We start from the raw sequence: 15,983 nt of genomic DNA, 5'->3' as shown, positions 1-15,983 counted from the left end.
AGTCCAGGAAAAGGGCTCACAGGTGGAGGGGCCCAGCAACACACCAGCACAAAGAGGATGCAGCAAGTGGCAAGTCCTTTACAGTGACCAAGCAGGTCACAGGTCAGCACAGCAGCAGCAGTCCACGGTTGTTCCTGGAGAGTCCTTCCAGAATTTCTATGTCCAGTTCCAAGGTGATTCAAAGTGTCTCCAATTTGTAGGGAAAATTCACCTATACTTATACTCAGTCCTTACAGTGTTTTACAATGGTGGGGAGAGGAGGTTCCGACCAGTTACAACTGGTTCTGGGAGTGCCCCCTCTCTCATTCAGCACAGGCTCCAAACATCAGTGGGGGGTAAACAACCCTATTATGTGAGGCCAGGGCACAGCCTTTACAAATGTAAGTGTGCCCTGCCTCTCCCTTCTCTCAGCCCAGGAAAACTATTCAGTATGCAGATGCACCTCTGTGACACCTCCACCCTCCCTGTGTACAGGCTGTCTGAAAAGTATGCACAAAGCCCCAACTGTCACTCTGCCCAGACATGGATTGGAATCAAGCTGCAAAACACCAGAGTCATAAGCACAGATAAATGTGCACTTTCTAGAAGTGGCATTTCTGTAATAGTAATCAAAAAAACACCTACACCAGTAAGCAGCATTTATTAGCACCATCACAATCATACCAAACATGCCTACGCTACCCCTCATAAATCACACAATACCCCTTACACATGAGGCAGGGCATTTCTAATGCAATCCTATGAGAAGGCAGCACTCACAGCAGTGAGACACCAAGTTAGGCTGTTTGTCACTACCAGGACAGGCCACACAACCTGGCACATGTCCTGCCTTCTACATACATGGCACCCTGCCCAAAAGGCTAGCAAGGGCATACCTTGGGGGTGACTTACATGTAGTAAAAGGGGAGTTCTGGGCCTGGCAAGTAAATTTAGATGCCAGGTCCCTGTGGCAGAAAACTACCAGGCCTTAGATAGGTTTGAAAGTCTACTTCAGTGGGTGGCACAAGTAGCGCTGCAGCCCCACTAGTACTATTTAATTTACAGGCCCTGGGTATAGAGATACCACTGTACAAGGGACTTACAAGTAAACTAAATATGCTAATGAGGTATAAGCCAATCATACCACCTTTAGATGGGAGAGCACCTGCACTTTAGCACTGGTCAGCAGTGATAAAGTGCTCAGAGTCCTAGAGCCAACAGCGAGAGGTCAGGAAAACCAGGAGGAAGGAGACAAAAAGACTGGGGATGACCCTGCGTAAGGAAAAAAATCCAACAATAATCCATCTTGAACTCCTTGGCCATGCTCATCTTAGAAGTGCAACTGAAGCCCCTATGACACAATCAGCTGAGAGCCCACATCCAGGCAGTTCTTTGTCACTCAGTGCCCTGGGCACATCCCTTTCTGCTTCAGGGAGTCTTTCAGGCCCTGACACCACTGTCTCTAGCATTAGACAGCTAGCATGGAGGCACCCAGTAAGTCATGTTCTTAGGCTACAAAAAAAGAGGCTTGCAGGGTACAGCAAATCTGGATCCCTCTCCAATGTCCCCCTCTCCCCCGAGATGAAATAGGGGACAATGTCATGACCAGAGAACTTGAGCTGTAAAGCTTTTTGAAACCACTATGCTACAACAAAAAGTAAAAAAAAAAAAAAGAAAAGCATCAGTAAGATATTTGAGCCTCTCGCATATTTACCCATCACTGCTACCATGACCATTCAAAGGATACATAGGACTCAACTCTCATCGAGGGGCAGGACTACGTATTTAGTTCACCTTCACTGCAGCTCTTTCACACATTAAATTTATTTTCCATGCTGTTTTCATATGGGAATGGGAAAACAAGTGTCTTTCAAATTTGTTCTGCACAGTTATTCCCTCGATTTATAGGAAGACCAAATGTGATCAGAGGTACCAGGACAGTATGAAAGCATTCAGTCCTTTGGAGTGTGCCAAAAATATTCAGAATGGAAGATCCAAATACTTCTAAGCTCACACGAGTATCTCAAGTGAGAGGAGACGTGGACAGGGAAAGGGCTAGGGTCAAAGTGGAAACCTGGAGCCCCTTATTTGCCAGACAGACTCAATGGTCCTTCCCAAAGGTGGAATAAACTGGAAATCTCATTGCTCGGCAAACTACTAAAAACGTAATTGACAACGTTTCCTTGAAGGCATATTAAGTTTGAAAAATAGACAACTAAATACTAGCGATGTTTGCTGGTTGTGGTTAATAACACACTTCCTATTCATGCCTCTTTCTCATTTGACTTTGACAACGAGTTCTTTACTGTTCCACTGTCCAATTTCAGTGGGTTTTTTTATTGCAACCATAACATACGTATTGAGCTACTTGTTTGGTTTGCAAACTTTATTTGCTGTTCTCGTTAATGTTTTAAAAGTGTGAGAATCGTAACTGGCATTGATCATTTTAGTGGCCCTTTGCGTCCTTCTAGTTCACGAGTCACAAGTGATCATCCTCACTATAAATACGGCCGGCGCCAGTGCGCAAACCGATACAAGTGGTTCTTGATTACTGTAATTGTATCTGTATAGTCCTTACTACACCTGGCGATCAGCAGCTGGTTTGTAAATCAATGATTTCTAGATTGTGGATCATGTTCGATGTGGATGATGTTTTGAAAAATGTTTGTGGATCATAAGAAGTCACGAGCTGTGTTTCACAAACCGAGATCTGTGTTCACAAACCAGTTTTCTGATGTTTTCTTTTGGGAAAAGATGGCGTTGTCCACCACACTGCGATATGTTTTCGCCTCCTCGGGAGAAATCTATGATGAGTTTGTCACTACGTGGGCTATTTAAAAAGACTTTCCAATTTGCAGTTTGTAAAGGACAAGTTCTAATTTTAGAAACACCTAATGGTGGACGTAGAGAAAAATATCATCCTCTTTGTTCAACCAGATAAGATATGAGTTGTAGCCCAAATCGTTGAGTTCATGACTGTCAATCATTTAAAAACATATTTTCTTGGAAATGGCTGCAGCTATTCATTTTTGCCGAGTCAGCATTTTCTACTTCTTTAATAACGAACACTACTGAAATATTGTACACCAAACCACAAAACGGCTCTATTTGTATAAATTCCTTTTAAGTAAAAAAAAAAAACATGGCCTCTCTGCTGTTACTGCTTTTCATAAAATTATAGTAACGCAGCAAGTGCAGAAACCTTATTCTGCAAATAATTTTTTGTCTTTCAAGGCAAGACATGGGCATCTGCCTTGAGAAGCTAAATCCCTTGAATTCCAGAGTCTCCTCGATTACCCAGAAATATGAGTGATAATGATGCAAAAATACAATTGAAAGCCTCAACTAATTAAGCATGCATCTCCAGCAGAAACTCCCTGATAAAAAAACACAACAATAAGGGTTTGGAAATAAGCCACCAACAAAGGGCCTGTACGGACTGACCATTGGAGGGGTTAGTCAAACACCCCCAGCCCACATAGTCTGTAGGGTATATGAGAGCACTAAGTATCACTTAATTTTTGTGACCAACAGCAACACATGTGAAAACGTTGTGTTGTAAATGACTTTAGAAGGATGCACCCTCCTCCCCACTTTGGTAGTCGTTGGAAACGTTACTTACTGTGAGGTTGCCCAGTCCAGGAGGTCCCCGCTGTCCGTCAGCAGGTTGTCTGTGTCCTGACTTGCAGGTGGGCTATTGGATCCTGTAGGAGTTGGAGACTGAGAAGACAGAGACTCAATGCTGCCAGTGGGCGTGTCTTCCTTGGGGCCACTGTGATTGTCAACTGGAAAATGGAAAACATTTGCACTGGTCAGAAAGAATGAAGGTTCTCGGACTTTTTCCAAAATGCCTGAAGCAACATATCAGTTGACGGAGATTGCCAGATGACAAGATGTAAAGAGCGGATGCGATTATCTGGGGTGAAGTAGGGAGGTGGGGGATATGTTCTTCTCGTCAAACAAATACACTTTCAAAACTCCCGGAAGAGTACAAGTCAAACAAGGAAAACAAAGCTGTTATTATTGCCGACTCGATATTGTCAGGACACAAGAGGGTAAGTGTAAGGCATATCACATTATAAACAATTCGATATCCCAAGGACAAAGCAGTCTGCCATTTGTTCGTTTGTAACTAAGCCCCACTTTCTGGTCACCAGATTGCTTACACACAATTAGAGCTCACCTGGAATGAACTACATTAGAAGATGACAAACGCTATCATTTTCTTAGCTGGCATCCTTGTTTGTTTTCCAAGACGCCACCCATCCCCCAGAAACAAAATATCTCTGTCCCTCTGAAAGTTGAGGTTAAAAGTTACGGTTATCCTGCACCGCTGAGGCTATGTAAGACTTTTAAATTGTAACACAGGACACCACTGAGAACACCGATCAAATGATGTCTGCCTGTAAACACAAATACATTTTTGGAGAACAGCTTTGCTCTTGTCTGATGTTTCTTTATCATTGAATGACTTTCTAAAGAGATGAAAAAATACAATAGATTTCAGAAAACAAAGAACTTTTCTTTTGAGTGTTGGTAAGCCTCAGTACGACCGACAACAAAGCATGCATTAAGGATTGCTTCTAAATCCAATCCTCCGTCTGGTTATTAGAACAAGACTAAGGGCTGCCATGCTGAGGAGACTGACCAGTGTCTACGGTAATAAATCATGCCGGTTTCCAGACCTGCAACTATTTTTCATGCTGAGACCCAGTTCCCATGAATTCTCCCACCTGTGTCCTAGTGCTCTCTGCTGCCAGCATTACATGTCCAGACGTGTTGCAGCAACATCCGTGCACAACGAGTGTGCTGTGCGAAGCGGCTGCCCGCAAACAGGCTCTTCCGTGCCCTCCACCATCGTGCCTAGGGCCAAAAGCTTCAGTTCCTGTATTATGTATGTCCGAGTTGTGTCCCTCGGATGGGGCAGGTGTTGGAAGAATAAAGCAGCACACTGTCTTCAGACTCAGCAGCCTCTCGGGGCAAACAAGGACTGCTGAGTCACTTCCCAAGCAGCCTAGACAAGAATGTCACTTTCTCATGGTCTGTATCCATGCAAGGTGTGTAGGGCTTTGTGTGTTCTGTATTTGTGCATGGTATGTAGGTCTATGTAATGTGTGCAATTTTACATTTTTATAGTAAGCATTTGGGCACTTAAAATAGTGATAAATATTTTGCAGCTCTATCGGCCTTACAAAACAAAATACAGAAATAAGTTTGCTAGGACTTGTCTCTCAGAACCAAAGACTGACTGGCATTCCCTCTGGTACCTCACGATTGCACCCTTTCTGCATGTATCCCCATTTTCTGTTATCGCCATCCATATGTGTGCCTCCTTCAGGACATTGCTTCCGTTTCCAGTCACCGACTTTGTATTTACGTAAAAGGGAACGAAATCCATCCTGCAGCACTCTAAGGGACAGTGAAAGTGAGTCTTATGGGATGGCTTTAGGATAAGAGGGGTTCAGAGAGATGCACTCTGGACAGTTTTTCTGGGGAAACATACACGAATGTAAATGTAACAAGAGGAGAAATGGCTGCAAGGAGCACATGTCTGAAAGTCAAAAAGGGAGATCCAGATGTTTTACTTCGACAGAAACTGAGGCAGCGAACAGGGGAGACATTGGAAAGAAGAACTGCCGAAAATCTGGATGAATCCAAATTTCTTGTCAAGCACATAGAAGACTTTCACTAATGTTCTGATAAATTGCTAATCAATAAATTAGATTGTCGTCAGCAGTGACTACTACTGAGGTAGTCCTGCGTCTTACCAGGACGGTGAATTGCACTGCGCATGAAGATCTGCTAGATCCTTAGCCCCAATGAAATGGTTACTGGAGCTTTGATGGTTCTAGGGCTACATTGCAAATGTGTACATAGAGTAAGATGTACATCTTACATATGGGCAGAATGGGTAAACAGGGGGTATAGTGCAAAAGAGGGTTGTGTGGGATAGAGTATAGAGATAACCAGAGTGTTCCGAGTTAATGAACAAAAAGCTCCAGCTAGGTGGGGTCGATGCATGGGGAATTCAGTGACTAGGATGGGGTCCTTTTCCGCAGGATACGAAGGACTTGGAAAGGCTGCAGCCCTTGTGCTCACTATGAGGTCATCAATGTTGCAGGTTCTCCTGGTCCAAGGCGTGGTAAGCGGAGTAAGCATCGTGTGACGGTGCTTGGGAACTGAGGGGGAGATCAGGATGCAGGAGAGAGCTCAGATGCTGGGGATATGCAGGACATGGGGAAAAGGAACTAACAATGCTGCACTCCGGAGATGTCGGGCCATACAAGTGGCCATATCTGTGGGAGCAAAGTATTTTCTCAGTGTCTGGGAGGTACATGAATGCGTTCTAAAATTACCTCAAAAGGCAGAAAGCCTTTAAACGTTTGCTTGTAAGTTGACTTTGGTTTGACAATAAGAAAAGTCAAACAAGATCACAACTAGCTCGTGCCACAAAGAGACTGCTCACAAGATGGCTTGGGCCTATTTTGATTGTGTGCAGCTCATTAGAAACTCCAACAATAGAGAGGAAACAGGGTATGAAATGATGATTTAAAAATAAAAAAAACTGCAACTAAGAGATCCACAAAAGGGGAAACAAACGAGTAAGGGGAATAACCTCAAACCACAGACAGGACATGCTTTTTAAAGCAGTTCTTCAAATGAGCTGCTGTGCTGTCTCAGAAAGCAGAAACTACTCCTGTGGAAGCTTTGAATATTGAGCAGGGGTGGTTTCCTATTAAAGAGGATTATATAAGATGCACGTGCGCTAGCATCTAAGGTTCCTAGACTGCAGTCACCAGGACCTTCTTCCATTCTGAAGTGTCCTACTCACATACAACTGCAGGTCGATCTTCCTTCTATGGGTCAAGCAGGGCGCGACTGGGAGAGAAAATAGGCCTGGGGACCAAAATAAAAGTAACCTCCATTAGTGAATCAGAGGTCTAACAAAGTGTCCCATGTTTACAAATTAGGACAGTTTTGAACATTTCCAAGGTTTAGAAGACTGCATGGATCTGAGTGTGCTGCAGAAAATAAACGTATGTTTTCATATCAAGAAAAAGATGCAGGAGAGCTCAGATGTATCATATCAAGAAAATCAATAGTAAAAACCGTTCTAGGAGACGTTAGACATGCCCACAAGCAGTCACGAAATAGCCCACACACAGACCTGTTAGAGAAGCCCACAGGGAACTGCCTGATTGCCCTATTGGCCAGTCTGACTCTGGGGCGAAGCCTGCAGGAAGTCGTACCACTGTGGCCTGAAGCAAGTCACCATTGAGCAGCCCGTTCCTCTGGCTGTAGAAAGCTGCCCATATAATAGTGTTATAGCCGCAGCTATCAATTACCTTTACATGGTCCTAAAAGAGCGCATGCTTGTGACCGAGGCTGCCTTGGTAAATAAGGGCTCAGTTAGCCAAAACAAAATGAATATAGTAATAGACGTAACATCACTTTATCAACAGAGCAGTTTATTCGGTGAGTCCTGTGAGCTCATTTCGCTCATCCTTGGCATGATAAATCACCTGAATTCTGGTACTTGTAGTTCTGTGTATTCCATTATACATTGAGGGATACATGAATGCAAAGGAAAAAAATGGCTTGGATGACCTACTCAGACATGGACCAGGGAAACCCGAGAGATCTGTGGTATGTAAATATTCTCGCCCATATTTAGCAGTCAAAAACAAACATTTACCTGCCTGAATAAAATACTTTAATTCTAAAAAGCTTTGCAAAGGGAATGAGAAAGTGTTCACTATGGCAGCAACAATAAGAGAGATCCTGAAATAAAGAAATGCAGCTATTCCATGGGGTGGGTCGAGGTACCGGAAACCGGAGCCAGTGTAATGGCTACAGCAAAGGATGAAGTATAATTAAGGAAATAAACAAAATGTTACTGCATTCTGAACCATATACAGCCTGCGCCAACCACATCAAAGGCACAAATAGAGAGCAATGCCACAATTTTACGTGTCTCCAACAGCCTTCTGCAGTGACAGTAATATATCCCTCTGCGGTAAGGCAGGGCATAATGTGACACACAATCATAACAGAAGCAGGCAGAAGTAACAGTGTGTGTAGGTGTGGTGCTCCAGGGACAGGTAACTATACAGTACAAAGCTCAAGTATCTTGCCATTTCGACACGCATAGACACAATATTATACTGAAGTGCAAAACATGTTACCACAGATGCCTTCTTCCACACCCTCCAAGACCTCTGTTTTTACAGAATTTAATTTTACCCACTTTTTTCTGGATCTAAGATGGTGGAGCTGCCATACTCAAGACTTTTCTCAGATCCAGATGGCCCGAAGTACGTCCATCGTGGTATATAGTAGAAAAATCCTAAGACTGCACGACATAAGCCAGGGCGATCATATGTACATTAACAAGACATGGAGAAAGGCAAGAGTTCTCATGGACTCAATGCATAATATCAACAGTGGTAATTCTTGATGGGAGGAGTATGTACATTTGACATTTGCCTGTTAAAAAGAATAGAGATCAGCTCAGAAAGTTCCCAAAACGCAGAACTCTTGGAAAATGGTTGATAAAGATGCCATGGACCAGACTGTAGCTGTTTAGTCTGACAAAGGCTTTACACCTTGTTTGATCACCATGTTGATGTCATCTAATACAGAAACCAGTACTAAATCAATATAACACTCTGTTCTAGAAACAGTGTTAAGATCATCTATGCAACAGGAGCTTTTGAGGTAGTTTGGGACCTGAATTACCACTGTGTACTGATATTACTTTAGCCATAGAAGGTAGGGGGGGGGGGTTAGGACTAGACTTTGCAGGATCAGAAGAGCATCAAGACTTGACTGATGAACTACGCAAGTGATAATACTTACTCTGAAATTTGACTACAGAATAAGTTACCATGGTCGATGAGGGGACAACTGAGATTTAACCTTCTCTACATAATGCAACTTGAAGTGAGGGAGGTGATTACAGAGATTTGAAAAGAATTTCTAACCTCCACTGTGACTTCTCCCACTTCTCCAGTTGAATTAAAAAGTGGAGCATATATTTTTAATATTCGCTATAACAGTGTTGTCATGAGCAAGAATGTGTCAATCCTTGCGCAGGTAAAACCAGTGATTGCATATTTGAACTCCCTGAAGACTTAGAATGCTGGACTCTTTTGCAGTGGGAATGTGTGGTTGTCCTCTAATTGTGGCTTTCTGTTTTCACTGAATTTACAATAATAATTATGTCGGGGTGTGGCCAAGTAAGATGGCCGACGGGACGCACACCTAGTGAGCTCCTGCATCCTGGCTGAATCCTCTATTGATCCTGGGGTGCCTGAGGTGATTGGCGCCCCCCTTCATCACGGGACGGTGCCCTGAGTGTGTCAGCATGACACAGCCCCAGTTTTGAGGCTCCGACCTCGGAGTTCAAGACCGCATCGGTGGGCCTCCATGTGCCTCGCGTGACGCGGCTGATTGGCATTGGAGATAGGCTCTGCTGGGTGGCGGCGGCCTACCTCCCTATTGGGAGGTAGGCCTTCCCAACTTTCCCTGCTTTGTGCTCCCTATTGGGAGTCATGTTTTCCACTTGCAGGGCCTCGGATTGACCGGCAGCCTGTGGTGGGCTTGAGGCGTCCTGGAAGGTGCTCAAGCATAGAAGTTGGAAGGCACAGGCCTGCGTTATCGGGCGTGTCCGGTCAGACTGGTGGTCTGCCTGGGGGCGCGGAGGATCGAGCAGCCCTTAGAACGGGTGGCGGACGGCCCGGGAGGGCACACGAAGGAGCGTCTGAGAGCGGTCGAACAAACTGTGACACAGCCTGATGAGGGACGGCCGCAGGGCAGCACAGGGAGCAGAGGTTGTCCGGGTAATCCGCCCAGGGCCTGGACTTGGGCCCTCTGAAACTGCAGGTGCTGGGCTCGCTGAAAGCAGTCTGCGGGGGTGCTTGGATCTCCCGAGTCCAGGGCTGCCTGCTGGCAGGGGGCGTATAGCGGTGCCCTGAGGCTGGGGGAGTAGTGGATCTTGAGCCTCTGGTGCTGTGAACTCCGGGCTTTTTTTGCCACTTCGGCAGGCCAGTCGAGAAGGAGATACCGTTTGGTTCCAGGTCCGCTGCGGAATGGAGCGGTACAAGTGGACGGAAACATCACAAGGTAACACCATGGAGCAATATACCACTCCGGTGCCCCTACCACAGAGCCAGACCCGATTGGGGGTGGACGAGAGATAGCCTGAGCGTGTCGACGAATGCTGAGGAACCATTGTGAGCTGAGATTCTTGCGGCTACACAGGGTTCTATGGTGGCTCTTCAAGGAAAGATAGAAACGGTGGCAGTTGAGGTCAACCTCCTTCGGGCGGACCTCAGGAAGGTTTCTGACAAGGTCAACATGGAGGAGGGCTCTATCATGGAGGTGGGGGCCCGGTGAAAACAGATGGTGCAGGCCAATTCCACGGTTCAAAGGCTGGAGGCAAGGCTGGAGGATGCAGAGGGCAGGTCCCAGCAGAATAATATCCAACTGCTGGGATTCCTGGAGTGTGCGGAGGGGTCCGGGGCTGAAACATTTGTGGAGAATTTGATATGGGACATTCTGCAGCCAGCCGGGCTGTTCAGGGTGTTCGTGGTGGAGTGTGCTCATAGGGCCCTCGTCGCGCCTCCACGGCCCAGCGCGCCGCCGAGGGCTATCATTGCCCATCTCTTGAATTATAAAGACAGACTGTGTTCTGTGGGCGGCCGGCGAATCTGATATGGCGTTATTTGAGAACTGCAAAATCTCCATCTATCCTGATTACAAGAACAAGGTTCAGAGCTCCCAAAAGGGGTTCCTGGAGGTGAAAGCAAAGCTCCTTGCCATGAACATCAGATAAATGCTTCTGTATCCGGCACGCCTAAAGGTGCTCTCCAGTGGCAGGTTCCACTTCTTCGAGCGTCCAGAGGACAGGTGGGGTAGCTCATCGGACCTCTGGAGCGGACGGTCCGGACTGGAGGGCTCGTGAGGATGACCAGCTGGAGGGTAGTGTGGCTCAAGAGGCGGTTACTGACTCTGCCCATAAAATTGAGATACAACAGGAGGGGACAATGGTGGTGGCGACTGGTGGATCGGCGGAGGGATCGAACGGGGAGCGGGGAGCAGAGAGGGTCACAGAGCAGGTCTGACTATGTTATTGATATCTGGAAATTGCTGTTGTGCCCTCTATCGGGGGGCTTGTGTCTAAGTAAGAGCACTTGGTCTGCGAGGAGGGGTGCTTCTGGACAATGATCAAGGTCCTAATTGGGCACTATTTGAACTCAGGAATGTATTGGACATCGGGGGCCTATGATAACATCGAGCCATGTTGGGTTGGTATTCAGGCATTAGTATCTTGAAGCCAGGGTGTGGGTGGTTATTCCACGACTGTGATAGGACTTCATAACTGGGTAGTTGGGGATTAGGCTCTTGTCCTGGCAGCATCCACAGCCGTGGTACTCAAAGTACGACCCACAGGCCGCCAGCGGCCCCACGGACCTACCTTGGCGGCCCGCGGACACGTCCGACAAATGCTATATGATAATGGCCGCCGTACATAAACATAGAAGAGGGCCGCGGGAGCATGCGCAATAGTGGCTTCTTTGCGCATGCTCCCGCGGCCCTCCTCTATGTTTACGTACGGCGGCCATTATCTTATAGTGTTTCCATGACGATCCTGGCTAGTGGCCTATAAGCCCCGCCTCTCCCACCCCCGCTGTCACTTCAGTGCGGCCCTCTGCCGCAAACCATACTGCAATTTTGTCCCCCGAGAAAAAGTTTATGAGTACCAATGATCTACAGCATGGATCTACAGTATGGTTTGTTGTGCTTGTTTTACTGTTTATCCGGGGTGGGGTTGGGTTGTTTGGTTAGTGAAGTTTATCAATATTTGAAGTTTATTTCAGCAGTGCAGGCATATAGGCGAGAGGGGCAATGTGTATTCTCCTTGTCTTCCCACAGTTGGGGGGGAGGTGAGGGGTGGAGATACAGAGGGAGGGATGGAGGCTAGACACTGGTATGGGTCGACAGAATAATGTGTTGACGTAGAATGTCTGGGGGTTGAAGAGGTACACCACGCGTTACAGGGTACACTCCTTTCTGAGGAGACATAAGGTTCATATCGCCTGTCTTGAGGAATTGCACATGACTGAGGAAGAAGCACAAAAAACTATCCAAGAAATGGCAGGGTCAGATGTTCTCCTCGTCCTTCTCCACTTATGCAAGGGGAGTGACCATGTGGGTGGCCCCGGGGGACCCATTTACCCATGTGAACAGTGAAGTAGATGTCGAGGGTAGATACATACTTGTAGAGGGCACCTTGGATGGATCACTCATCATTATCCTTAACACTTATGCGCCCAACACAGATGAACACTCCTTTTATGCCAGAATACCTGAGATCTTGGGGGATGGTGTGAATGGGCTTATTGTGTGGGCTGGTGATTATAACTGTATACTGAATGGGGAAATGGATCACCTCCTGCCCAGGTTGGGGACTAAACCCTAGATGGTGAAATCTCTCACAGAAGTTATGAGTAATTTAGGGTTATGCGATGGATGGAGGGAACTGCACCCGGAGGGCAGGGAGTACACTTGTCATTTAAAAACACACAACACATATAGTTGACTAGATCGTTTTCTCCTGGGCGGATTGAACAGCTCACACGTTCTGGATGTCACACACCTGGGTAGGTTCTTATCTGATCATGCACCGGTGTTGATGCAATTGCAGTGGGGAGCTGATACTACTGGGTTAGTACATAGTTGGCGTATGCCTGCAGACTGTCTGACTGATGGGGGGTGTTGGGACAAGGTGGGGGAGGCCATTAAAGGTTATATGGGCTTGAACTGGAACACAACGACGTCTAGGGGTATGGAGTGGGAGGCTTTGAAGACTGTAGTGCGGGGGGTCTGCATAGGTACTGCTTTCGGGGTATGTAGACAAATGGAGCAGGAACTCACAAGCTCGTCGGAGAACTTAGCGGCTCTGCAGCACCAGGTACCGACCACAAGAGTGGCTGAAAGGGAGAAACTCAGGTTGTACAAGGAGGTTAACAATTGTTGGGATACCTTGAGTAGGGTAACACTTAGAGGTAACAGGCAGCGTCTGCACCGGGAGGGGGATAAATCTGGCAAACTATTGACCTGGATCCTAAAACGGGAGGTGGAGGCACCCCCCATTGAGCACATTAGGAATGCTAGTGGTGAGATGATCACCAATCGTAAGGATATCCTTCAGGTGTTGGTGGAACATCTGCAGAGGGTATCAAGAGCTGGTGCGCCAATCCCAGAGGATTGCCTGGGGGAGTTTCTGTGGCAGATGTGGCTCCCGCATTTGGAACCGGAGAGTAGGGATGCTTTGGAGGCTGTGATTACTGTGGAGGAAGTGAGTGAGGCAGTGGATGCAATGACCAAGTCTAGGTCTCCGGGTGGTGATTGTTTTCCGGTTGAGAGGTACCAAACCTTCTCCCTCCTCCTGCAGGAGAAGCTCCTGGCGGTGTTTGAGGAGGCCCGAATGCGAGGCATGTTGCCAGAAACAATGCGTCAGGGCATTGTGTGCTTGATGCTTAAGCCTGGAGGGGATCCTAGTGACCCTTCTTCCTATCGCCCGCTTACCATGCTGAACAGTGATGTTAAGATACTGTGTAAGATTTTGGCTACTCTGCTTCATGGAGTGATTCAGAGCTTGGTCCACAAAGATCAATGTGGCTTTATCCCTGGTCGCAGCATGACCTATAACTTATGTCGCTTGGCACATGTCCTGCATGAAAACGAGGGTGAGGAGGATGAATTGGCGCTAGTCATTGGACCTGGAGAAGGCCTTCGACACGGTGGAGTGGGGCTATCTTTTAGAGGTGCTGGGGGGCATGGGGTTTGGCCCAGGCTTTTGCGCATGCATGGGTGAGACTGCTGTATACTGCCCCCTCAGCATGAGTTCGGGTAGGGAGAGAGCTATTGGACTCCTGGGAGATCGGCAGGGAAACTACACAGGGATGCCCGCTCTTGCCGTTCCTCTTCAACTTGGCTGTGGAGCCGCTGGCGATCTGGCTCCGGGAGGAGCTGGGACCGTGGGGTATCCGGGTGGGACAGACTACGCACATTGTTTCCCTATATGCAGATGATGCATTGGTGTATCTTCAGGAGCCCTGAGTCTCAGTGCCTTTGTTGCTGCAGCTGTTGGGAGCCTTCAGAGTTGTGTCTGGTCTTAAGGTGAATAGGAAGAAGTCACTCCTGTTTCCCTTGGGGTCACTTTACAGTGTCCCTCAGGATGATTTGCTGAGGGTAGGACTCAGGTGGGAGACTGAGAGTTTCTGGTATCTCGGCATCTGGGTCACTCACACTGTGGCGGCGCATGAAAGACATAACGTAGAATGAGTAGTTACCGGCCTGGAGCGTTCGGTCTCGTTTTGGAACAGATGACCTCTATCTGTTATGGGGAGGGCGGCTGTAGCAAAGATGGTGTTCCTGCCGTGGTGCCTTTACTTGGTTCAGAACTCCTTGTTTCCGCTGTCCGCTCGGCTCTTCCACCGTCTGGATAGTTTGCTGATTTCATTGGTGTGGGCCGGACAACATAGTAGGGTGGCATTGCCTGTGTTACAAAGGGATCTTGAGTGGGAGGGCTGGCGATTCCCAATATTAGACATTATTATTACACGGCGCACCTGCAACACGCTGCAAAGTGGATGACGGAGTCAGACAACTGGGAAAGGAGATTGTTTGCAGGAATGCTGGGAGGATGGATGTTGGGTGCATCTATTGATGTCGGGTGGTCGGTCTGAATCAGTCATCCCCTATTTGGTCAAGACCACTGCCTGGAGCAGGCTGTTAAGCCTGCGCTACGATGGGCCCCATTTGACAGAGAATTAAGGATATGGGACTTAGCACTCTTTAGGGACATGGACAGTTTGATGTCCATGGAGGGTTGGAGGCTGGCAGGCTGCGAAGTGATAGGAGATTTATACCCCAACGGTGAGTTCATTTCCTTCTCTGATGCTCGGGATTCGTTTGGTCTGGGCCCCGGGCTGTTCTTGCAATATGGAAAAATGGAGAGTGTGGCTCGTGAGATTTGGTAGTGTTTTCCGGTGGCCCCGCAGGCCTCGGTGGTGCTGAATGGACTGACTAATTGGGACAAGGGACTCACTTAATCACCCGGTCCTACAAAGCCCTCTGGGATGATCAGCCAGATGCGATAAGTAAGGCGCGTAGGGCGTGGGAGCATGAACTGGCGTTGTCATTGGTGCGCACGGTGTCAAGCAACAATAGATTTAAGTTGTTACATTTCAACTTTGTGCACAGGACATACCTCACACCTAGCTGACTAAACAAGATCGGCCCGGACAAAGGGTGGGGTGTCCCGGGTGTGGCGTTCTTGGTGCTTCCTTCCTGCACTTGGCTTGGACCTGCAGGATGGTGCATAACTTCTGCCAGGAAGTGGTAGGGAGAGTTGAGGAGATTACGGTATTGGGGCTGGAAGCGACGCCAATGACATGCCTCTTGGATGTAGTGCAGAGGCCACGGGCTGGAATATCCCATATAAGCTCACGCTGCTGGCGCTGGTGTTGGCCAGGCGCCGGGTAGCTATTGCCTGGATGAGTGCCCGGTGTCCTTCATTCCCCTGTTGGATTTGAGATTTAATGGAATGGGGTGAAGCTGAGGAACGGCATATGCGCCTGACATGCAGGGATGAGGGGGGCTCTAACAGATGTGGTGGCTTGGGGTGCACTACTGGAACGGATCACTGGAGTGGAGGAATTAAGTTCTGCAGGAAGCACAGATGATGAGGGGTGTGGGAGTAGGCCTTGAACCAATTTGACAGTTGACGACCAACTATGGTGAGGTCATGTCTCTGTTTTATACAATATGTGTAATGAGTGGTCTCATGAGGATCCTCAGCTGGGGAGGGGGTGTCCGCAGTGGTCGCTATCGTCCCTTGGCTTGGATTCATGTTAATGATGTCATCTGATACTGTGATATAATGATAACTTCCATGTCTCACAATAGCCAGCACTGCATCCTATTTTTCTTGT

General features: G+C 47.6%; 1 protein-coding gene across 3 annotated transcripts in view; it reads right to left on the bottom strand.

The window, feature by feature from the left end:
- The window catches only part of ARHGAP10 (Rho GTPase activating protein 10), an 849,665-nt gene that overhangs the window by 109,278 nt on the left and 724,404 nt on the right, over positions 1-15,983 (bottom strand). For all 3 annotated transcript variants that reach the window (XM_069242631.1, XM_069242629.1, XM_069242630.1), the window contains exon 20: positions 3,602-3,764. In XM_069242631.1, coding sequence (XP_069098732.1) covers positions 3,602-3,764 — 163 coding nt within the window. The remainder of the gene's footprint in view (positions 1-3,601; positions 3,765-15,983) is intronic.

Source organism: Pleurodeles waltl, chromosome 1_2 (assembly GCF_031143425.1).
Source record: "Pleurodeles waltl isolate 20211129_DDA chromosome 1_2, aPleWal1.hap1.20221129, whole genome shotgun sequence".
In the NCBI taxonomy this organism is placed as follows: domain Eukaryota; kingdom Metazoa; phylum Chordata; class Amphibia; order Caudata; family Salamandridae; genus Pleurodeles; species Pleurodeles waltl.
The sequence above is the reverse complement of the archived record's forward strand: the minus strand, read 5'-3'. Positions and strand labels throughout refer to the sequence as shown.